The sequence below is a fragment of the Salvelinus fontinalis genome, chromosome 10 (assembly GCF_029448725.1).
Source record: "Salvelinus fontinalis isolate EN_2023a chromosome 10, ASM2944872v1, whole genome shotgun sequence".
In the NCBI taxonomy this organism is placed as follows: Eukaryota; Metazoa; Chordata; class Actinopteri; order Salmoniformes; family Salmonidae; genus Salvelinus; species Salvelinus fontinalis.
In genome coordinates, this window is record NC_074674.1 from 42,090,439 (window position 1) to 42,115,778 (window position 25,340).

Consider the following 25,340-nt stretch of genomic DNA (forward strand, 5'->3'; position numbering starts at 1 on the left):
AGCTACTGAGATGAACCAGAGGTGATGTGATCCTTTATAGCTACTGAGATGAACCAGAGGTGTTGTGATCCTTTATAGTGAGATGAACCAGAGGTGATGTGATCCTTTATACTGAGATGAACCAGAGGTGATGTGATCCTTTATAGTGAGATGAACCAGAGGTGCTGTGATCCTTTATACTGAGATGAACCAGAGGTGTTGTGATCCTTTATAGTGAGATGAACCAGAGGTGTTGTGATCCTTTATAGTGAGATGAACCAGAGGTGATGTGATCCTTTATACTGAGATGAACCAGAGGTGTTGTGATCCTTTATACTGAGATGAACCAGAGGTGTTGTGATCCTTTATACTGAGATGAACCAGAGGTGTTGTGATCCTTTATAGCTACTGAGATGAACCAGTCAACAGTAAGACTAGCATACTGCACTATATAGGGAATAGGTTGCCATTTGAGACGCACACTGATGAGTAATGTGTAATCTAGTTTGTTATGATTACTTAGAACAGGAAACAGGAAACAGATAGGTGTGGTCTAAGACACTGTGTCAGCTGGTTGACCAATAACCTTCTATTAGAACAGGAAACAGGAAACAGAGAGATGAGGTTTAGGACACTGTGTCAGCTGGTTAACCAATAACCTTCTATAAGAACAGGAAACAGAGAGGTGTGGTCTCAGACACTGTGTCAGCTGGTTAACCAATAACCTTCTATTAGAACAGGAAACAGAGAGGTGTGGTCTCAGACACTGTGTCAGCTGGTTGACCAATAACCTTCTATTAGAACAGGAAACAGGAAACAGAGAGGTATGGTCTCAGACACTGTGTCAGCTGGTTAACCAATAACCTTCTATTAGAACAGGAAACAGAGAGGTGTGGTCTCAGACACTGTCAGCTGGTTAACCAATAACCTTCTATTAGAACAGGAAACAGAGAGGTGTGGTCTCAGACACTGTCAGCTGGTTATTTCTCACTCCACCTAGCACAGGTTAGTGGCGGTGAAGCTGGTAGCCATGGCGATGTATGGGATATAGACAGACAGATCTCTACAGTTTCAAGGAGAGCTTCCTCTGAGAAGTGCAGGTAAAAGCCAGGAGGTTAAGGCAGCAAGCTAAGAGAGATGCTCATTCACACACACACACACGTTCACACAGACTTTCTCTCTGTCTCTCACACCCCCAAGGCCCCCGGTCGTACCTGTGGGCTTGGTGCTGGCGCTGTAGGGTGGGGGGGGAACGCTGGTCGTTATGACCCCGCCCACTGATACCAGCCCTGCGTTGTTGTACCTACCTGAGACGCATGGTAAGACATTAACACTGCTACACACACACACACACACACACACACACACACACACACACACACACACACACACACACACCCCCCCTACTGAACCACGACAAGGCTCCAGAATTAACGCTACCACTCGCTCTTTCTTGATCTCTCTCTGTTTTCTGTCACAGAAGAGGCACCGGAGGTGAGGAGGTCTACGTTTAAGGGCAAGAACAAGACCAATAGGAACGCTGTCAGCGAGTGGTCGTCCAATCACCTCTCACCACCTTTACTGCTTCTTTTTTTCAACAATTTTATATGTTTTATTGTTGGTCAACAACCCAGCAGGGGATCTACTGCACACGGTCAGTGTAGGTGTTCAGTACTGAGGTGGTCTGTGTTATGGTAGGTGTTTAGTATTCAGGTGGTCTGTGTTTAGTATTCAGGTGGTCTGTGTTATGGTAGGTGTTTAGTATTCAGGTGGTCTGTGTTATGGTAGGTGTTTAGTATTCAGGTGGTCAGTGTAGGTGTTCAGTACTGAGGTGGTCTGTGTTTAGTATTCAGGTGGTCTGTGTTTAGTATTCAGGTGGTCTGTGTTTAGTATTCAGGTGGTCTGTGTTTAGTATTCAGGTGGTCTGTGTTTAGTATTCAGGTGGTCTGTGTTTAGTATTCAGGTGGTCTGTGTTTAGTATTCAGGTGGTCTGTGTTATGGTAGGTGTTTAGTATTCAGGTGGTCTGTGTTTAGTATCAGGTGGTCTGTGTTTAGTATTCAGGTGGTCTGTGTTTAGTATTCAGGTGGTCTGTGTTTAGTATTCAGGTGGTCTGTGTTATGGTAGGTGTTTAGTATTCAGGTGGTCTGTGTTTAGTATCAGGTGGTCTGTGTTTAGTATTCAGGTGGCCTGTGTTTAGTATTCAGGTGGTCTGTGTTTAGTATTCAGGTGGTCTGTGTTTAGTATTCAGGTGGTCTGTGTTTAGTATTCAGGTGGCCTGTGTTTAGTATTCAGGTGGTCTGTGTTTAGTATTCAGGTGGTCTGTGTTTAGTATTCAGGTGGTCTGTGTTTAGTGTTAAGGTGGTCTGTGTTTAGTGTTAAGGTGGTCAGTGTTTAGTATTCAGGTGGTCAGTGTAGGTGTTCAGTACTGAGGTGGTCTGTGTTTAGTATTCAGGTGGTCTGTGTTTAGTATTCAGGTGGTCTGTGTTTAGTATTCAGGTGGTCTGTGTTTAGTATTAAGGTGGTCTGTGTTTAGTATTAAGGTGGTCTTACTCGGTGCGATGGTGGCGTGAGGTCTGCAGGGGGGAATGGGGTAGGGCACAGGCCGCTGAGGGTTGTAGGACGACGGAGACTGGAGGAGAGAGGAAGAAAAACAAACATAATGATACTAAATTATTCACTGACCAAATCAAAAATAATTAAATCTGACTTCCTGAAGCAGAAAACTAAGTCTCACAGTGGTTTGATTCAACTTTTGTCTTTTTTTTTATTTTTTTAACAAACATTTTGTAAACGGATCTTGTGAAAGGTGATCCTCCACGTGTCTTCTAAATGGTACTCTATTCCCTACATAGTGAGCCCGGGTCAAAAGTAGTGCACTATAAAAAGGGAATTAGGGTGCCATTTTGGACTTGTTTCAGACTTGTTTTGAAATAAAGAGCTCCGCCTAGTGGTTGAGAATGAAAGTACAGCCTGGTGCTTACTGGTTTGAATGGTCCAATGATGCGGGCTGCGATGCCTTTCCCCTCTGTGTTGGCAGGGGTCTCCTCTCCCTCCTTCTTTGCAGGAGTTCCCTGACAGGAGAAATAGAAAACAAAATGGATGTTGTGTCATCTCAATGACGATACTGTACTGACATTTATAAAATGTTAAAAATTAGGCCATACAAAGTTGATTTACTTTTCAACGGATGTCACACTCCTCACATTTCTCAGAAAATAACATTTTTTTTTAAATCTGAAAAGTACCATGAAACAAAATGTCCTCAAGCATCAAGTAGTGATCGACAACTTCCTCTTTGATTATGGAAACCGAACGGTGTCTCAAACGCGGCTAGGGCAAACTTTCAATGATGTTATCCCACTTTTGAAACCAAATGGGGTCTTGACGAGGTCACTACTATGGAGTGATTTCAGTGCCAACAGAAATTGTATTTTAATTTTTAATTTAATTTTATATTTACGATATTGAATTTAAATTGAACTTGTATTCCCTGATTTCAAACTGAATTGACTGAATATTGAATTCAGTTTAAAAATACAATTTCAATTTAATCTGATTTTAAAATTCAACATTTATATTAACAATATGTTAAATATTGCATTCATTGTCTGTGTATCAAGTTTACAAACTATAATTTCAAGTTAATCAAGGTTTCATAATATTCAACTTTTAAGATCCATTCAAGATTCCGTTTTTTAAATTCAGATTCAAAACCAGAGAAAACATCCTGGTACTTTGCCAGCCAGGCGAGGTAGAGGAGAACAGATAGAACCAAACTGGTCTCTGTGCTCAACAGAAGCTTCCGGCGGGTTTCTGAAGCCAACGTGGCATGTTGAATTTATTTTCTCCCTATGAATTTGGCTCTGGCGTTTGAACCGTTTTGGCTATGAGCTATTATGACCCCAATTCCTGAAAGCTAAGTCTCCCTGGAGCATGGACATGCCTTCTGGTCCCTTCCATGAGGATTACAGGCTGCGTTAGAAGGGGGAGGGTCACAAAACATACAATTTGACCCCCCCTATAAGAATATAACTGAATAGCCCTGTCAAACGATAGATAATCCACTCCGTATTTAATCTTGCTCTTGTGACTGACTGGGTTCGAACCATGTCTCCTGCATGTTACAAGACTGTGTTGGCCCACTTAGCTAAAGCCTATAGGCATAAGTTCAGGAAGCTCAGGTAAAAGACGATACGTTGCTTGCTTAACGAGTTCCCTCCCGATTCAGCTCATACCGAGACTTGAACTCAGGACCTCTGACTCGGCAAACACACGTGACCCGCCCTCCTGAAGCAATCCAACCCATCGTGCTATTAAAAAAGGCCTTCTTCAATTACGCAAGTGGTAACACTTCAGGCTGAGGAGTATCACAGATGCAGATGCAGTCTTTAAGATACAGCAAGGTTACTCGTCAGAGATGCCCGTCTGTTACACCAAGTCTTTAAGATACAGCAAGGTTACTCGTCACAGATGCCCGTCTGTTACACCAAGTCTTTAAGACACAGCAAGGTTACTCGTCACAGATGCCCGTCTGTTACACCAAGTCTACTCGTCACAGATGCACGTCTGTTACACCAAGTCTTAAAGATACAGCAAGGTTACTCGTCACAGATGCACGTCTGTTACACCAAGTCTTTAAGATACAGCAAGGTTACTCGTCACAGATGCACGTCTGTTACACCAAGTCTTTAAGATACAGCAAGGTTACTCGTCACAGATGCACGTCTGTTACACCAAGTCTTTAAGATACAGCAAGGTTACTCGTCACAGATGCACGTCTGTTACACCAAGTCTTAAAGATACAGCAAGGTTACTCGTCACAGATGCCCGTCTGTTACACCAAGTCTTAAAGATACAGCAAGGTTACTCGTCAGAGATGGACGTCTGTTACACCAAGTCTTTAAGACACAGAAAGGTTACTCATCAAAAGAGCGCGGTTTGGTAATCCATGCTTATGTGATGAGAACGTTGACTGAGACCTGAAGACGTGTTAGTTTGTGTTAGACGTGTTCGTTTCAAGTCTCCAGCAAGGGTAGTCATTAGATTAACACGTGTCTCACTGGGTTTTAAGACTAATAGAAATTCAAAATGAAAGAAATTCAAATACAATTCCTGTTGGCACTGAAATCGCTCCAAAACACTAGGTGTTGAACTAAGGTTACTATAGTATGTTTTCTTACAAGCTGGTCTACTGACAGACAACGCGTGGCCCCATTCATTTTCAAAGAAGCCTAGGTTCCAGCTGAGCCTCCCGGGTGGTGCAGTGGTCTAGGGCTGCGCCACCAGAGTCTCTGGGTTCGCGCCCAGGCTGGGCTGGGTTCGCGCCCAGGCTCTGTCGCAGCCGGCCGCAACCGGGAGGTCCGTGGGGCGACGCACAATTGGCATAGCGTCGTCCGGGGTAGGGAGGGTTTGACCGGTAGGGATATCCTTGTCTCAGTATGTAAAAATGTAATAGAATGTATGCACTCTACTGTAAGTCGCTCTGGATAAGAGCGTCTGCTAAATGACTAAAATGGAAATGTAAGTCGCTCTGCAGCGCTCGTGGAAGCTGCTCAGCTGAAGCGTAGAAAATAGGATTCTGCAAAATTGGGCTACTTTGAAAACGATGTCGTGGGTGAAAATGTATTGGTCGCGGATTGCAGTTTGTTTTTGGGCTATTTCTAAGTTGCACTGCTGCAGCAGGGCATTTCTCTTAAATATATACAGAGCCAGTCAAAAGTGTGGACACACCTAGTCATTCCAGGGCTTTTCTTTATGTTGACTATTTTCTACATTGTAGAGTAATAGTGAAGACATCAAAACTAAGCAATAAAAAAATCTCAACACATATGGAATCATGTAGTAACCAAAAAAAGTGTTAAACAAATCAAAATATATTTTAGATTTCTCAATTAACTAACTAACCAAGTAGCTGCTATGATCCATCAACTGATTAGATGTAAAAGTCATTAGCACATTTAAGCGCAAGCAATTCAAGGATGTCCCAGCCTTCCTATATCAATGAGGGGTTTAGGTCTATTCATTAGTAACGAAATCATGGAAGCAATTAGAACTAGTCCAATAAGAAATGCTTGCCTTGAGGACAGCTTTGCACTCTTGGCATTCTCTCAACAAGCTTCATGAGGAATGCTTTTCCAACAGTCTTGAAGGAGTTCCCACATATGCTGACGTACTGCCAAATTCTCTAAAACAACGGAGTTGGCTTATGGTAGAGAATTGAACATTAAATTATCTGACAACAGCTCTGGTGGACATTCCTGCAGTCAGCATGGCAACTGCACGCTCCCCTCAAAACTTGAGAAATCTGTGGCATTGTGTTGTGTGATAATACAGCACATTTTAGAGCAGCCTTTTTTTGTTGTCCCCAGCACAAGGTGCACCTGTGTAATGATCATGCTGTTTAATCAGCTTGGCAAAAGGAGAAACGCTCACAAACAGGGATGTAAATAACTTTGTGCACAAAATTTAAGAGAACATTTCTGGGATCCTTTATTTCAGCCCATGAAACATGGGACCAACACTTTGCATGTTGCTATCATATAGTTGTTCAGTATAGATGCACACACACACACATATATACACACACACACACACACACACACAGGGTTATATTACTTACAGGGAAGGTGCCAGTGGTCTGGCTGGGCTTGCCTTTAGGGTAAGGGTTCCCTGGGATCATCCCACATGAAGAGATCATGGCTACTGGAGCCTTGCAGCCCACCTTACACACCTAGAATACAGTACGATGTAACATGACATAACATGACATAACATACCTAGAATACAGTACGATGTAACATGACATAACACACCTAGAATACATGACATAACACACCTAGAATACATTACGCCATAACATGACATAACACACCTAGAATACATGACATAACATGACATAACACACCTGGAATACAGTACGCCATAACATAACACACCTAGAATACAGTACGATGTAACATGACATAACATGACATAACATACCTAGAATACAGTACGATGTAACATGACATAACACACCTAGAATACATGACATAACACACCTAGAATACATTACGCCATAACATGACATAACACACCTAGAATACATGACATAACATGACATAACACACCTGGAATACAGTACGCCATAACATAACACACCTAGAATACAGTACGATGTAACATGACATAACACACCTAGAATACAGTACGATGTAACATGACATAACACACCTAGAATACAGTACGCCATGACATTACACACCTAGAATACAGTACGACATAACATGACATAACACAGCTAGAATACAGTACGACATAACATGACATAACACAGCTAGAATACATTATAACATGACATAACACAGCTAGAACAGATTACAACGCAGCTAGAACAGATTACAACGCAGCTAGAACAGATTACAACACAGCTACAACAGATTACAACACAGCTACAACAGATTACAACACAGCTACAACAGATTACAACACAGCTACAACAGATTACAACACAGCTACAACAGATTACAACACAGCTACAACAGATTACAACACAACACAGCCAGAACAGGACAGTGTGTGAGTTACCTGCTCTAGGATCCTACGGGCTCGTTTCTTCTCAGACAGGTGAATACGGAACAGGTCCTCTACGGGACGGTAGTTCTGGGCATCAGAGATGTTCCTGGCAGAAGAACACAACCCACCGGGGTTGTTAATTAACCAATCAATCTGCCAATCAATCAATTAACTAACTAACCAAGTAGCTGTTATGATCCATCAACTGATTAGATTCAAAAGTCATTAGCACATTTAAGCGCAAGCAATTCAAGGATGTCCCAGCCTTCCTATATCAAGTAGGGGTTTAGGTCTATTCACTAGTAACGAAATCATGGAAGCAAATCAGAACTAGTCCAATAAGAAATGCTTGTTTTTGTTTTTCTGTTGCAGAATGTTTTGCTACAGTGTGACACTAATGAATACAGCCCAGATGTAGAGTTACTCAGCACAGTGTGAAGATCTACAACATAAACGTGTGTGTGTGTGTGTGTGTGTGTGTGTGTGGGGGGGGGGGGGGTTATTTGGTTCTTCTATCCTTGTGGGGCCCTAAATCCCCTCAAAGTCCCCGCAAGGATAGTAAAACAAATAACATTCTCTCTCGTGGGGACAATTCCCACATACCCATGAGGACAAAGGCTATTTATTTTAAGCTTAGGGGTTAGGGTTACAATTAGGGTAAGGGGTTAGATTTATGGTTAGGGTTAAGGTGAGGGAAAATAGGATTTTGAATGTAAATAAATGTTTTGGTCCCCACGAGGATAGAATCACATAACGTATGTGTGTGTGTCAGGGTTTCCATTAGCTGGTAACAGCGTTTTTTTTGGGGCAGAATGTTATAATTATTTTGTTGATAAATAAAACTGCCGCTGGCAAACTGTCAGAAAAGTATATATATATATAAAAATAAACATTGCGAAAAAATGATTTTTAGCCTATTCAATAAATACATTTGTTATCGGTCTATCGGTTAATTATCTACATTTAGTGGAATTAAGTTGGTGGGTGTGTACAGTATATTCGTTATGTATCGTATTTATGACACGTACACAGATACAGAGACAATATCAGTTTCAAAACACCTTGGAAATTGTTGCATTTATATTTTTGTTCGGTAATACCGTCACTGAACACAATGGGGCGCTGGTTACAGTTGAAGTCGGGAAGTTTACATACACTTAGGTTGGAGTCATTAAAACTCGTTTTTCAACCACTCCACAAATTTCTTGTGAACAAACTATAGTTTTGACAAGTCGGACATCTACTTTGTGCGTGACACTAGTCATTTTTCCAATGATTGTTTACAGACAGATTATTTCACTTATAATTCATTGTATAACAATGAAGTTTACATACACTATGTTGACTGTGCCTTTAAACAACTTGGAAAATTCCCCAAAAATTATGTCATGGCTTTAGAAGCTTCTGATAGGCTAATTGACATCATTTGAGTCAATTGGAGGTGTACCTGTGGATGTATTTCAAGGCCTACCTTCAAACTCAGTGCCTGTTTGCTTGACATCATGGGAAAATCAAAAGAAATCAGCCAAGACCTCAGAAAAAAAATTGTAAACCTCCACAAGTCTGGTTCATCCTTGAGAGCAATTTCCAAACGCCTGAAGGTACCACCATCATCTGTACAAACAATAGTACGCAAGTATAAACACCATGGGACCACGCAGCCATCATACCGCTCAGGTAGGAGACGCGTTCTGGCTCCTAGAGATGAACGTACTTTGGTGTGAAAAGTGCAAATCAATCCCAGAACAACAGCAAAGGACCTTGTGAAGATGCTGGAGGAAACAGGTACAAAAGTATCTATATCCACAGTAAAACGAGTCCTATATTGACATAACCTGAAAGACCGCTCAGCAAGGAGAAGCCACTGCTCCAAAACCGCCATAAAAAAGCCAGACTACGGTTTGCAACTGCACATGGGGACAAAGAAAGTACTTTTTGGAGAAATGTCCTCTGGTCTGATGAAACAAAAATAGAACTGTTTGGCCATAATGACCATCGTTATATTTGGAGGAAAAAGGGGGAGGCTTGCAAGCCGAAGAACACCATCCCAACCGTGAAGCACGGGGGTGGCAGCATCATGTTGTGGGGGTGCTTTGCTGCAGGAGGGACTGGTGCACTTCACAAAATAGATGGCATGATGAGGCGAAAATTATGCGGATTTATTGAAGCAGCATCTCAAGACATCAGTCAGAAAGTTAAAGCTTGGTCACAAATGGGTTTTCCAAATGGACAATGACCCCAAGCATACTTCCAAAGTTGTGGCAAAATGGCTTAAGGACAACAAAGTCAAGGTATTTTGAGTGGCCATCACAAAACCCTGACCTCAATCCTATAGAAAATGTGTGGGCAGAACTGAAAAAGCGTGTGCGAGCAAGGAGGCCTACAAACCTGACACCAGCTCTGTCAGGAGGAATCGGCCAAAATTCACCCAACTTATTGTGGGACGCTTGTGGAAGGCTACCTGACACTTTTGACCCAAGTTAAACTATTTAAAGGCAATGCTACCAAATACTAATTGAGTGCATGTAAACTTCTGACCCACTGGGAATGTGATGAAATAAATAAAAGCTGAAATAATTAATTCTCTCTACTATTATTCTGAAATTTCACATTCTTAAAATAAAGTGGTAATCCTAACTGACCTAAAACAGGGAATTTTTACTAGGATTAAATGTCAGGAATTGTGGAAAAAACTGAGTTTAAATGTATTTGACTCAGGTGTATGTAAACTTCCGACTTCAACTGTACCATTGAAACCAGTAGCATATTATTTATTAACAACCCATATTAACAACCCCTATTAACAACCCCTATTAACAACCCCTATTACCAACCCATATTACCAACCCATATTACCAACCCATATTACCAACCCATATTACCAACCCCTATTAACAACCCATTAACAACCCATATTACCAACCCATATTAACAACCCATATTAACAACTCATATTAACCAATCATTAACAACCCATATTAACAGGCCATATTAACCAATCATTAACAACCCATATTAACAACCCATATTACCAACCCATATTACCAACCCATATTAACAACTCATATTAACAACCCACATTAACAACCCACATTAACAACCCATTTTAACAAATTATTAACAACCCATATTAACAAATCATTAACAACCCATATTAACAACCCACATTAACAACCCATATTAACAACCCATATTACCAACCCATATTACCAACCCATATTAACAACCCATATTAACAACCCATATTAACAACCCATATTAACAAATCATTAACAACCCATTTAACAACCCACATTAACAACCCACATTAACAACCCATATCAACAACCCATATTACCAACCCATATTAACAACCCATGATAACAACCCACATTAACAACCCACATTAACAACCCACATTAACAACCCACATTAACAACCCATATTAACAGGCCATATAAAGTAAAGTAGAGTTACTCACAGAGCGATGAGCTCCAGAACCACCAGTCGGTCCTTAGAGAAGGTAAAACAGTTGAGGATGTTGGCCACTTTGGTAGTGGGGATGGCAACCATTTTCTGGAAGAAACACACAAAGAGTCAAAGTTTGATCAATTCATGCAGGCCAGTGTTTAGCTAAATAATGCACACACAATCAACAAGCATCTGTCACGATCGTGTGGGGGATTGACGGACCAAAACGCAGCTTTAGGAAAATAAGCCATCTCCTTTTATTGACGAAGAAGGCAAAACGAAACAAAAACACTTACACACTAACAAAACAAGAAAACGATCGTGAAGCTAAATAACGATGTGCACACACAGGCTACAAACGTATAACATAGACAATTACCCACATCACATGAAAGCCTATGGCTACCCTAAATATGGCTCCCAATCAGAGACAACAGAAATCAGCTGTCTCTAATTGGGAACTCATTCAGGCAACCATAGACTCTCCTAAACAACTAAACCAACATAGACAACGCTAGACACATGCACTACACACAAACCCATACAATACACCCAACACCCCCTTTACCATATAATCACCCAAAACCGACAAAATACAAACATTCCCCATGTCACACCCTGACCTAACTAAAATAATAAAGAAAACAAAGAATACTAAGGCCAGGGGGTGACATAACCCCCCCCTTAAGGTGCGAACTCCGGGCGCACCATTACACAGTCTAGGGGAGGGTCTGGGTGGGCTTCCATCCACGGTGGCGGCTCCGGCTCTGGTTGTGGTCCCCACGTCACCATAGTCCCTAACCGCCTCTTTAGCTTCCTCCAAATGACCCCCCTCCACATTAACCCCATAGCATTAAGGGGCAGTTCCGGACTAAGGGGCAGCTCCGGACTAAGGGGCAGTACCAGGGTAAGGGGCAGTACCAGGGTAAGGGGCAGTACCAGGGTCAGGGGCAGTACCAGGGTCAGTACCAGGGTAAGGGGCAGTACCAGGGTAAGGGGCAGCACCAGGATAAGGGGCAGCACCAGGATAAGGGGCAGCTCCGGACTGAGGAATGGCAGCTCCGGACTGAGGAATGGCAGCTCCGGACTGAGGGACTGCAGCTCCGGACTGAGGGACTGCAGCTCCGGACTGAGGGACGGCCCATGACTGGCTGACAGATCTGGCTGCTCATGGCTAACTGACGGATCTGGCTGCTCATGGCTGGCTGACGGATCTGGCTGCTCATGGCTGGCTGACGGATCTGGCTGCTCATGGCTGGCTGACGGATCTGGCTGCTCATGGCTAGCTGACGGATCTGGCTGCTCATGGCTAGCTGACGGATCTGGCTGCTCATGGCTAGCTGACGGATCTGGCTGCTCATGGCTAGCTGACGGATCTGGCTGCTCATGGCTAGCTGACGGATCTGGCTGCTCAAGGCTAGCTGACGGATCTGGCTGCTCATGGCTAGCTGACGGATCTGGCTGCTCATGGCTAGCTGACTGATCTGGCAGATCCTGTCTGGTTGGCGGCTCTGGCAGATCCTGTCTGGTTGGCGGCTCTGGCAGATCCTGTCTGGTTGGCGGCTCTGGCAGATCCTGTCTGGTTGGCGGCTCTGGCAGATCCTGTCTGGTTGGCGGCTCTGGCAGATCCTGTCTGGTTGGCGGCTCTGGCAGATCCTGTCTGACGGACGGCTCTAGCGGCTCCTGTCTGGCTGGCGGCTCTAGCGGCTCCTGTCTGGCGGACGGCTCAGTAGGCTCATGGCAGACGGCCGGCTTTGCAGGCTCATGGCAGACGGCCGGCTTTGCAGGCTCATGGCAGACGGATGGCTCAGATGGCGCTGGGGAGACGGATGGCTCAGATGGCGCTGGGGAGACGGATGGCTCAGATGGCGCTGGGGAGACGGATGGCTCAGATGGCGCTGGGGAGACGGATGGCTCAGATGGCGCTTGGCAGACGGGCAGTTCAGGCATCGCTGTGCAGACGGCAGACTCCTGCCGGCTGAGGCGCACTGTAGGCCTGGTGCGTGGTGCCGGGACTGGTGGCACCGGGCTGGGGACACGCATCTCAGGGCTAGTGCGGGGAGAAGGAACAGGGCATACTGGACCCTGGAGACGCACATTAGGCCTAGTGCGTGGTGCCGGCACTGGTGGTATCGGGCTGGGAACACGCTTCTCAGGGCTAGTGCGGGGAGAAGGAACAGGGCATACTGGACTCTCAAGGCGTACTATAGGCCTTGTGCGTGGTACCGGTACTGGTGGTACCGGACTGAGGACCCGCACATCAGGACGAGTACGGGGAGAAGGAACAGTGCGTACAGGACTCTGGAGACACACAGAAGGCTTGGTGCGTGGTGTAGGCACTGGTGGTAATGTGCTGGAGACACGCACCACAGGGCTAGTACGTGGAGGAACAGTAACAGGACGCACAGGACTCTGGAGACACACAGGAGGCTTTGTGCGTGCTGTAGGCACTGTCTTAACCAGACGGCTAGCACGCACCTCAGGACGAGTATGGAGAGCTGTTCCCGGTGACATTAACTCACCAACACGCTCATTCGGACGGATGCCGTGCCTCATGCACCAAACCAGTACATCCCTCATAACTCTCTCCTCCAATTTCTCCATTAATTCCTTTACTGTCTCTGCGTCGCTCACTTCCAAATCCGCCCTCACCGGCTCCTTACGGTAAGCAGGAGGAGTTGGCTCACGTCTCCCGACTGACCCAACTAAACTACCCGAGAGCCCTCCCCCAAGAAATTTTTGGGTTTGACTTACGGGGTTCCAGCCTTGTTTCCGTGCTGCCTCCTCATATCGCCGCCTCTCTGCTTTCGCTGCCTCCAGCTCAGCTTTGGGACGGCGATATTCTCCCGGCTGTGCCCATGGATCTTCTCCGTCCAATATTTCCTCCCAACTCCAATAATCCTGTGTAGCAGGCCACTGCTCCAATTCACGCTGCTTGATCCTTTGGTGGGTAATTCTGTCACGATCGTGTGGGGGATTGACGGACCAAAACGCAGCTTTAGGAAAATAAGCCATCTCCTTTTATTGACGAAGAAGGCAAAACGAAACAAAAACACTTACACACTAACAAAACAAGAAAACGATCGTGAAGCTAAATAACGATGTGCACACACAGGCTACAAACGTATAACATAGACAATTACCCACATCACATGAAAGCCTATGGCTACCCTAAATATGGCTCCCAATCAGAGACAACAGAAATCAGCTGTCTCTAATTGGGAACTCATTCAGGCAACCATAGACTCTCCTAAACAACTAAACCAACATAGACAACGCTAGACACATGCACTACACACAAACCCATACAATACACCCAACACCCCCTTTACCATATAATCACCCAAAACCGACAAAATACAAACATTCCCCATGTCACACCCTGACCTAACTAAAATAATAAAGAAAACAAAGAATACTAAGGCCAGGGCGTGACAGCATCTCTAACCTAGAGATGGACATTTGATATCCACATAGTGGAGAAAAAAAGAAAAAAAAACCGAATAATAAAATGCTTGACTCTCTTGACCAATCAGAATTGATTTAAAAGCAAATGGTTGATGTAAACAGTTAAGAAAGGCAGTCTGAAAATGGCAGTCTGAAAATGGGTAGATAATTACAGAGATCACTACTATCCCCACGCTTATGGAGTGGTACCACAAAACCTGGAATATTTCCTGATTCTAAAAAGTGAAGAAAAAAACATTAAAAAAAAGTGTTACTGAGTCCGCAATGACGGGTCCAAATTATTAGCCCCCTATCGACTTCTTGGTGCCAATAGCTAATAAAAAAAGGCAGAAAGAACTTCTGTTTCTGTGAGTTGCCAAAAAAAGAAAAACCCTGAACAACCATTTCCCATATTCACGTGAGATTGTCTGATCATCCATTGAAGCAACTGGGGACTCTGTACGTGGGAAGAACAGTCAACTCACTGTCCAAGACCAGTACGACAACCATCTCTCTCCAATAAGAAACCAGCAGAGATAAAATGGTGATTAAAAGCATCACAAATGTCAACTTTTCCAGTAAAGATGCAGAAGTCTAAAACAACTTGCGTAGGCCGGGAAGTAGAGGAATTGCCAGGCTTCAGTGAATTAACGGTTTTCAAGAATTTAGAGGACGACTGACAGTCTGCCATAGTGCTCAGGTTTAGAGGACGACTGACAGTCTGCCATAGTGTTCAGGTTTAGAGGATGACTGACAGTCTGCCATAGTGTTCAGGTTTAGAGGATGACTGACAGTCTGCCATAGTGTTCAGGTTTAGAGGAAGACTGACAGTCTGCCATAGTGCTCAGGTTTAGAGGATGACTGACAGTCTGCCATAGTGCTCAGGTTTAGAGGATGACTGACAGTCTGCCATAGTGTTCAGGTTTAGAGGATGACAGACAGTCTGCCATAGTGTTCAGGTTTAGAGGATGACTGACAGAGTCTGCCATAGTGTTCAGGTTTAGAGGATGACTGACAGTCTGCCATAGTGTTCAGGTTTAGAGGATGACTGACAGTCTGCCATAGTGTTCAGGTTTAGAGGATGACTGACAGTCTGCCATAGTGCTCAGGTTTAGAGGATGACTGACAGTCTGCCATAGTGCTCAGGTTTAGAGGATGACTGACAGTCTGCCATAGTGTTCAGGTTTAGAGGATGACAGACAGTCTGCCATAGTGCTCAGGTTTAGAGGATGACTGACAGAGTCTGCCATAGTGCTCAGGTTTAGAGGATGACTGACAGAGTCTGCCATAGTGCTCAGGTTTAGAGGATGACAGACAGAGTCTGCCATAGTGTTCAGGTTTAGAGGATGACTGACAGTCTGCCATAGTGCTCAGGTTTAGAGGATGACTGACAGTCTGCCATAGTGCTCAGGTTTAGAGGATGACTGACAGTCTGCCATAGTGCTCAGGTTTAGAGGATGACAGACAGAGTCTGCCATAGTGTTCAGGTTTAGAGGATGACTGACAGTCTGCCATAGTGCTCAGGTTTAGAGGATGACTGACAGAGACTGCCATAGTGCTCAGGTTTAGAGGATGACTGACAGTCTGCCATAGTGCGCAGGTTTAAAACCGTGCCCATCCCAACAGAATTTCCAACGACTGAAGATCGATTTCTAAGAACCTTCTTAAGAAATATATTTCTTAGGGCTGTCCACAACTAAAAATGATCTTCGTCTACAGAAAATCGATTGGTCTTTCGACTAATCGATTGGTGAACATTTTAAAACATGTATTTCTCCATTTATAGACTATGTGTTAATAAAATCAACTATAAGCATTGAGCTCCTCTGATGCTTTAAGCTTACGATTTGATGAGATAAGACAAATACCTCCAGAGGGCGCCAACTATTCTCCTCCAGCTCCTGACGGCTTTCGCAGAATGCCAATTTATCTTACCATTTCTATCGATGTGCATGTTAGTTATGGTTTCATTCAGGCACATTTTCGTGAGAAACAGTTTCATTTCATTTCTAATAAATGTCTTCGTGTCTCAATATCATTGTCATGTGGTTAATCAAAATTCTATCCAAATCTTAGACATTGTAGAAGAAATACACCACATGGAGCGTATGACCTTTGCTTTAAGAACTCAACAGGAGAGGTCAGGAATACTGGGAAAAATGGGTTTTGTACTTGGAAAAGGTCTAATTCAAAGATGCCAATGTAGTTTTCCCCCCTCATCAATCTACACACAATACCCCATAATAAAAAAGCAAAAACAGGTTTTTAGAAATTTTTGCAAATGTATATATTAATTTTTTATAAAAAATAAAAAAAATGAACATTCATATTTACATAAGTATTCAGACCCTTTATTCAGTACTTTGTTGAAGCAGCTTTGGCAGTGATTACAGCCTCGAGTCTTCTTGGGTATGATGCTATAAGCTTGGCACATCTGTATTTTGGGAGTTTCTCCCATTCTTCTCTGCAGATCCTCTCAAGCTCTGTCAGGTTGGATGGGGAGAGTCACTGCACAGCTATTTTCAGGTCTCTCCGGAGATGTTGCTCAGTTTGTTCATCTCTAGGAAGAGTCTTGGTGGTTCCAAACTTTTTCCATTTAAGAATGATGGAGGCCAACGTGTTCTTGGGGACCGTCAATGCTGCAGAACTGTTTTGATACACTTCCCCAGATCGGTGGCTCGACACAAACCTGTCTCGGAATTCTACGGACAATTTCTTCAACCTCATAGCTGTTTTTTGCAAAAATGTATAAAAACCTGTTTTCGCTTTCTCATTATGGGGTATTGTGATGTCATTATGGGGAATTGTGATGTCATTATGGGGTATTGTGATGTCATTATGGGGTATTGTGTGTTGATTGATGAGGAAAATGTCATTTTTAATCCATTTTAGAATACGTCTGTAACGTAACAAAATGTGGAAAAAGTCAAGGGGTCTGAATACTTTCCGAAAGCACCGTCTATCTACTGTTTACACAGTAATACACACAACTTTATCAGAGTTGTTGTCACTCACATGTTGAAGAGCTTTGACAGCTTTGATCTGAGGCTCTGCCCAGGAGAAGTACTTCAGCATGTCCATCACCTGCAGGGAGAAAGGAGAGGGGGTTAGCATGTCTCTGTGACTGGCTTCATCAACCTTCTCTCTGACTGGCTGTCCTTCATCAACCTTCTCTGTGACTGGCTGTCCTTCATCAACCTTCTCTGTGACTGGCTGTCATTCATCAATCTTCTCTGTGACTGGCTGTCATTCATCAACCTTCTCTGTGACTGGCTGTCATTCATCAATCTTCTCTGTGACCGGCTGTCCTTCATCAACCTTCTCTGTGACTGGCTGACCTTCATCAATCTTCTCTGTGACTGGCTATCCTTCATCAATCTTCTCTGTGACTGGCTGTCCTTCATCAACCTTCTCTGTGACCGGTTGTCATTCATAAACTTTATCTGTGACTGGCTGTCCTTCATCACTCTTATCTGTTTGCCTGCTACTGTACCTGCTCGCTGGAGAAGTACCCGTGCACCTGCTCTATCGCCTTAATCCGCTGATCTGTTAGCACGCACTGCAGAGAGAGAAGAAGCCCAGTAAAAACCATTGGAAATCACTCCTAGTGTACATAAATCAGTCAGTGGTGTGGATAACGTCTGCTATGCTCGCCATAGCCAGATAGCTGAGCCGTGAACCAGAATCTGGACATACAGGAGGTGTTGAATACGGCGATTCTCCTTTAAGCCAGTCAACTTGCCCTTTACCAGTTTTTCAAGCGTAATAATGTCACAATACTTTCGGGTACTTAACAAAGAATGGAGTTTCTATAGACACTATGTACCAAAACAATGTCTAAATAAATAGTTACATGTAACAGGAAAAAAATGCCTGGAAAGAATTTAAGTATTGTTTTTTTTACCAAGTGTACATGGCCAAATCCTTTTCTGTACCTCCAATAAAAATCACTCATTACTGCCACGCACGGGTTGGCTGGTCCAGCAGCAGGAAAGGCCATTGATTTGATCACCTACAACAGTGTATGAACTTCATACATATCTGTCGTTTCACCTGCGCTTCATAGAATGCAATAATATTTCATGTAACTAGATTAAGTAGACAATATAGGGTACGTTTTACAGCGATTGTATATTTCTAGATAGGCTAGGCTTTATTTTGTGTATTTTAATTCCACGGTTATTGCAGGAGGTGCAGAATAGGTGGATTTGGCGCATGATCACTTGGTCAAAAATAATACCTTTCAGACAAGGCATTTTTATTTTGACACCTTTTTAGAAGTATATACCGGCCGTAAAGACTGTAGTTGCTCATCGAAAAATTATTTGGTAAGTGCCTAACGTATTTTAACTGTATCACGCTTGAAAATGGCAAGTTGAATGGCTGCTTCCTCGGCTTAAAGTATAATTGCCATATTCAGTCTCATGAGTCGTGTAAACCCAGATTCTCATTCGGCTGACAAAATCGTTCAGGTGTTAAAGTATTTTATTAGCCACTTGGGTTAACTGAACCAAACTTACCTTCCTGATTTCGTCTAAGACGATGTCGAATGATTTCTTGTCCATGTTTGATTGGATAACACGATCTCGGATCCTCAGTGTTACTCCTTGATTAAATAGCCACCTGGTTGTCTAGCTTGAGTCAGTGGACGTGAGTTAGCTAACGTTACAGTACAATCAATATAACTGACATAATCTAAAAACGGACAAACTACTGGTAGCTTACTATTAAAATAGAGCTATACACTTCATAATGCGACTTTAAGACAAAGTATATTCACAAACGGCACAGTATTTGCGACGTTTTCTTTGTTGTCCTCGTTCAAATCTATTGCTAGCTAGTTAGCTAGCAAGAAAGTGCTGTAGAGCTGTGTAGACTGGCTACTTGACAGCTTGGCTAATGTTAGCTTAACTCTGTAGTGTGTTAGCCCAGAGCAGAAAGGGTAAAATGCTCTCTGGAAAATTAATACATCAATTAATTCATCCAACCGAAGCGTTTGACAACGTCTATCGTATGTACATTTAGTTTATCGACATATTTTGAACTGTACATAACAGCCACATTAAACTAAGCCGCTAACACCGCTGCGACAACTTTCTTTGTTAGGACCCCATTCAAAAACATGAGTAAAAATATCACTTTCTCAGAACAAATATTTTTGTTTGAAGTTAAACTATATATTAACACAAATTATGATACGACCATTGTATTATCATATTTTATTTAGGGAGATACTGTGAAGTAATAGATTTATTGATCATATTTTCAATCAGGCAGCGCGGCGCAAACAGGCACATTTTTTAATACCCTTGAGGAAGTAGACACGAAAATGTCGTTGGATCTGTGAGAAGTTGGCAAATATTTATTTATACTTGTATTTTGTGTTGATTCGAGTAAAATGGACAGATTCACATGGTCAAATGGTCTTCTGGAAATGAATGAAACATTGGTGATTCAACAACGAGGTGTCAAACTTTATGACGGAGAAGACAAGGTATGACGTTAACTAGCTCGCATTGCCAGGCAAGGAAAACAGCTAGTTACCCAAGTTGGTAACGTTACATTGTTAGCTAGCCATCTAGCTAAATGTGTTCTTTGTAATAGTGGAATAAATCTAGTCAACTAGCTAATCGGAAATAAAATAACGTCACTGGTTGCATGGGCGTGTTTTTGCCTTGACAAACATGTGTACGAGGTCATTGTTGATGTTTACAACAGTGCTGTCAGACTAAATACACATTTCTGCCTGCCCTATATCTGACCGTTTGTTGTCCCTCTCTCGCTCTGTCTTTCCACCAGGCCAAGTTGGATGTTGGAATTGCTCTGCTGAGTACTCACCAGTTAATATGGAGGGACCTGAAGAATAATGTACAGTGACACTTCATAGAAATATACAATCTATGGGTAACACCCACCACAGCCTTATCTGCATATTAGCCAGTGTGATGTTTGATGCTTCTCTTGACCTTTTCCATGTTCCTGATATGATGGTGTCTAGTATTTACTCTCTTCGTGTGTGTGTGTGTGTGTGTGTGTGTGTGTGTGTGTGTGTGTAGGAATGCTGCATAGCCATACCCCTTTCTCAGATCATCTACTTTGAGGAACAAGCTGCGGGTATCGGAAAGAGGTGACTCCTAATTAAACCATGTAGCCTATTGAAACAGTACCCACCCCTTTGTAGCAGGACAACTCACATGTCACATGTATGTACACGTGACTACTGTAAGTCGCTTGGATAAAACAGAACATCCCCTCTCTCTTGGCTATGCTTTCATCATTGATCTATGACAGAACATCCCCTCTCTCTCTCTTGGCTATGCTTTCATCATTGATCTATGACAGAACATCCCCTCTCTCTCTCTTGACTATGCTTTCATCATTGATCTATGACAGAACATCCCCTCTCTCTCTCTTGGCTATGCTTTCATCATTGATATATGGCAGAACATCCCTTCTCTCTCTTGGCTATGCTTTCATCATTGATCAATCAATCAAATGTATTTATAAAGCCCTTCTTACATCAGCTGATGTCACAAAGTGCTGTACAGAAACCCAGCCTAAAACCCCAAACAGCAAGCAATGCAGATACACCCATTGACCACAGACAAACTAACAACTGGGACAGGCCCAGTTCCAGACTGATCTCATCTGTTCCCTGGACCTTATTGACTCACCTAGTGGATTTGAAAGGACTGGGTCGGGATTGACGTAAGCAAAGACCTTATATCAAGGTTGATACCTATCCACTACTTTCAGATCAACAAAGGGTACAATAATTGATTTGGGACTGTGCAGTGCTATCCACAGTACACACTTTTACAAACACACAGACATACAGGTCATGCTCCTCCTTGATCTATGACAGAACATCCCCTCTCTCTCTTGACTATACTTTCATCATTGATCTATGACAGAACATCCCCTCTCTCCCTCTAGACTATGCTTTCATCATTGATCTATGACAGAACATCCCCTCTCTCTCTCTTGGCTATGCTTTCATCATTGATCTATGACAGAACATTCCCTCTCTCTCTCTTGACTATGCTTTCATCATTGATCTATGACAGAACATCCCCTCTCTCTCTTGACTATGCTTTCATCATTGATCTATGACAGAACATCCCCTCTCTCTTGACTATGCTTTCATCATTGATCTATGACAGAACATCCCCTCTCTCTCTTGACTATGCTTTCATTATTGATCTATGACAGAACATCCCCTCTCTCTTGACTATGCTTTCATCATTGATCTATGACAGAACATCCCCTCTCTCTCTCTTGACTGCTTTCATCATTGATCTATGACAGAACATCCCCTCTCTCTCTCTTGACTATGCTTTCATCATTGATCTATGACAGAACATCCCCTCTCTCTTGACTATGCTTTCATCATTGATCTATGACAGAACATCCCCTCTCTCTCTCTTGACTGCTTTCATCATTGATCTATGACAGAACATCCCCTCTCTCTCTCTTGACTATGCTTTCATTATTGATCTATGACAGGACATCCCCTCTCTCTTGACTATGCTTTCATCATTGATCTATGACAGAACATCTCTCTCTCTTGACTATGCTTTCATCATTGATCTATGACAGAACATCCCCTCTCTCTCTCTCTGACGCTGCAGTGCCAAGATAGTGGTCCACCTGCACGCTTCCCCGGCCAATAAGGAGCCAGGACCCTACCAGCAGAGCAAGTTCTCCTACTTCAAACTGTCCTTCAAAGAGCATGGACAGATAGAGGTAGTAGTCATTTAATATTATTAATAGTATTATAGTATTATAATTACTACTATAGGATTATTACTAGTATAGTGGTATCATTATTATTACTACTATAGTATTATCAGTATCATTACTATTATAGTATTATTATTATTAATAGTATTACTAGTATAGTGTTATTATTATTAATAGTATTACTATTATAGTGTTATCAGTATTATTACTATTATAGTGGTATCAGTATTAATAGTATTACTATTGTAGTGGTATTATTATTAATAGTATTACTATTATGGTGTTATTATTATTAATAGTATTACTAATATAGTGTTATCAGTATTATTACTATTATAGTGGTATTATTATTACTATTATGTTATTGGTATTATTACTATCATTACTATTATAGTATTATTATTAGTGTTATTGTTATTACTATTATACAATTATTATTATGTATATTATTATTATTATTACTACCATTATATTATTATTTTCAGTATAGTATTAGTATTATTATAATATTATTATTGTTAATAGTATTATTACCAGTATATTATTATTATTATTATAATATTATTATTATTAATAGTATTATTATTACCAGTATAGTATTATTATTATTATAATATTATTATTGTTAATAGTATTATTACCAGTATAGTATTATTATTATAATATTATTATTGTAATAGTATTATTATTGTTCTTATTAAAGTATTATTATTGGTGTTATTATTATTACTAGTATAGTAGTATTATTTGTATTATTATCATAGTAGTAGTAGTAGTAGTAGTATTAAATTATAGTAGTATTAGTATTACTGTTAGGATACTGCCTAGTAACACTATGGGAGTAGTACCATTGGATACTGGCTAGTGACACTATGGGAGTAGTACCACAGGATACTGGCTAGTGACACTATGGGAGTAGTACCACAGGATACTGGCTAGTAACACTATGGGAGTAGTACCATTGGATACTGGCTAGTGACACTATGGGAGTAGTACCATTGGATACTGGCTAGTGATACTATGGGAGTAGTACCACAGGATACTGGCTAGTGACACTATGTGAGTAGTACCATTGGATACTGGCTAGTGACACTATGGGAGTAGTACCACAGGATACTGGCTAGTGACACTATGGGAGTAGTACCATTGGATACTGGCTAGTGACACTATGGGAGTAGTACCATTGGATACTGGCTAGTGACACTATGGGAGTAGTACCATTGGATACTGGCTAGTGACACTATGGGAGTAGTACCATTGGATACTGGCTAGTGACACTATGGGAGTAGTACCACAGGATACTGGCTAGTGACACTATGGGAGTAGTACCACAGGATACTGGCTAGTGACACTATGTGAGTAGTACCATTGGATACTGGCTAGTGACACTATGGGAGTAGTACCATTGGATACTGGCTAGTGACACTATGGGAGTAGTACCATTGGATACTGGCTAGTGACACTATGGGAGTAGTACCACAGGATACTGGCTAGTGACACTATGTGAGTAGTACCACAGGATACTGGCTAGTGACACTATGGGAGTAGTACCACAGGATACTGGCTAGTGACACTATGGGAGTAGTACCATTGGATACTGGCTAGTGACACTATGGGAGTAGTACCACAGGATACTGGCTAGTGACACTATGTGAGTAGTACCATTGGATACTGGCTAGTGACACTATGGGAGTAGTACCACAGGATACTGGCTAGTGACACTATGTGAGTAGTACCACAGGATACTGGCTAGTGACACTATGGGAGTAGTACCACAGGATACTGGCTAGTGACACTATGGGAGTAGTACCATTGGATACTGGCTAGTGACACTATGGGAGTAGTACCACAGGATACTGGCTAGTGACACTATGGGAGTAGTACCACAGGATACTGGCTAGTGACACTATGGGAGTAGTACCATTGGATACTGGCTAGTGACACTATGGGAGTAGTACCACAGGATACTGGCTAGTGACACTATGGGAGTAGTACCACAGGATACTGGCTAGTGACACTATGGGAGTAGTACCACAGGATACTGGCTAGTGACACTATGTGAGTAGTACCATTGGATACTGGCTAGTGACACTATGTGAGTAGTACCATTGGATACTGGCTAGTGATACTATGGGAGTAGTACCATTGGATACTGGCTAGTGACGCTATGGGAGTAGTACCATTGGATACTGGCTAGTGACACTATGGGAGTAGTACCACAGGATACTGGCTAGTGACACTATGGGAGTAGTACCACAGGATACTGGCTAGTGACACTATGGGAGTAGTACCACAGGATACTGGCTAGTGACACTATGGGAGTAGTACCACAGGATACTGGCTAGTGACACTATGGGAGTAGTACCATTGGATACTGGCTAGTGACACTATGGGAGTAGTACCACAGGATACTGGCTAGTGACACTATGTGAGTAGTACCATTGGATACTGGCTAGTGACACTATGGGAGTAGTACCACAGGATACTGGCTAGTGACACTATGGGAGTAGTACCACAGGATACTGGCTAGTGACACTATGGGAGTAGTACCACAGGATACTGGCTAGTGACACTATGGGAGTAGTACCATTGGATACTGGCTAGTGACACTATGGGAGTAGTACCACAGGATACTGGCTAGTGACACTATGTGAGTAGTACCATTGGATACTGGCTAGTGACACTATGGGAGTAGTACCACAGGATACTGGCTAGTGACACTATGTGAGTAGTACCATTGGATACTGGCTAGTGACACTATGGGAGTAGTACCACAGGATACTGGCTAGTGACACTATGGGAGTAGTACCACAGGATACTGGCTAGTGACACTATGGGAGTAGTACCACAGGATACTGGCTAGTGATACTATGTGAGTAGTACCATTGGATACTGGCTAGTGACACTATGGGAGTAGTACCATTGGATACTGGCTAGTGACACTATGGGAGTAGTACCACAGGATACTGGCTAGTGACACTATGGGAGTAGTACCACAGGATACTGGCTAGTGACACTATGGGAGTAGTACCACAGGATACTGGCTAGTGACACTATGGGAGTAGTACCATTGGATACTGGCTAGTGACACTATGGGAGTAGTACCACAGGATACTGGCTAGTGACACTATGGGAGTAGTACCATTGGATACTGGCTAGTGACACT

General features: G+C 42.6%; 2 protein-coding genes across 13 annotated transcripts in view; one reads left to right on the forward strand and one right to left on the reverse strand.

The window, feature by feature from the left end:
- Nucleotides 1-19,534, reverse strand: part of proser1 (proline and serine rich 1) — a 47,353-nt gene extending 27,819 nt beyond the window's left edge. For 11 of the 12 annotated variants that reach the window (XR_008761136.1, XR_008761133.1, XR_008761138.1 and 8 more), the window contains exons 1-9: nt 18,952-19,534; nt 17,925-17,990; nt 17,447-17,515; nt 10,995-11,089; nt 7,547-7,640; nt 6,600-6,710; nt 2,962-3,051; nt 2,531-2,609; nt 1,194-1,286 (exon numbers count right to left, since the gene is read on the reverse strand). Coding sequence is in view for 2 of the 12 variants with exons in the window: in XM_055936829.1 (XP_055792804.1) it covers nt 1,194-1,286; nt 2,531-2,609; nt 2,962-3,051; nt 6,600-6,710; nt 7,547-7,640; nt 10,995-11,089; nt 17,447-17,515; nt 17,925-17,990; nt 18,952-18,996 (742 nt within the window). In the remaining 10 variants the exon portion in view is untranslated. The remainder of the gene's footprint in view (nt 1-1,193; nt 1,287-2,530; nt 2,610-2,961; nt 3,052-6,599; nt 6,711-7,546; nt 7,641-10,994; nt 11,090-17,446; nt 17,516-17,924; nt 17,991-18,951) is intronic. The other variant, XM_055936831.1, reaches the window with a different exon arrangement.
- A 186-nt stretch (nt 19,535-19,720) lies between these two features.
- vps36 (vacuolar protein sorting 36 homolog) overlaps nt 19,721-25,340 on the forward strand; it is a 60,013-nt gene continuing 54,393 nt past the window's right edge. The window contains exons 1-4 of the mRNA XM_055936832.1: nt 19,721-19,925; nt 20,231-20,299; nt 20,488-20,558; nt 22,063-22,177. Coding sequence (XP_055792807.1) covers nt 19,830-19,925; nt 20,231-20,299; nt 20,488-20,558; nt 22,063-22,177 — 351 coding nt within the window. The 5' untranslated portion in view covers nt 19,721-19,829. The remainder of the gene's footprint in view (nt 19,926-20,230; nt 20,300-20,487; nt 20,559-22,062; nt 22,178-25,340) is intronic.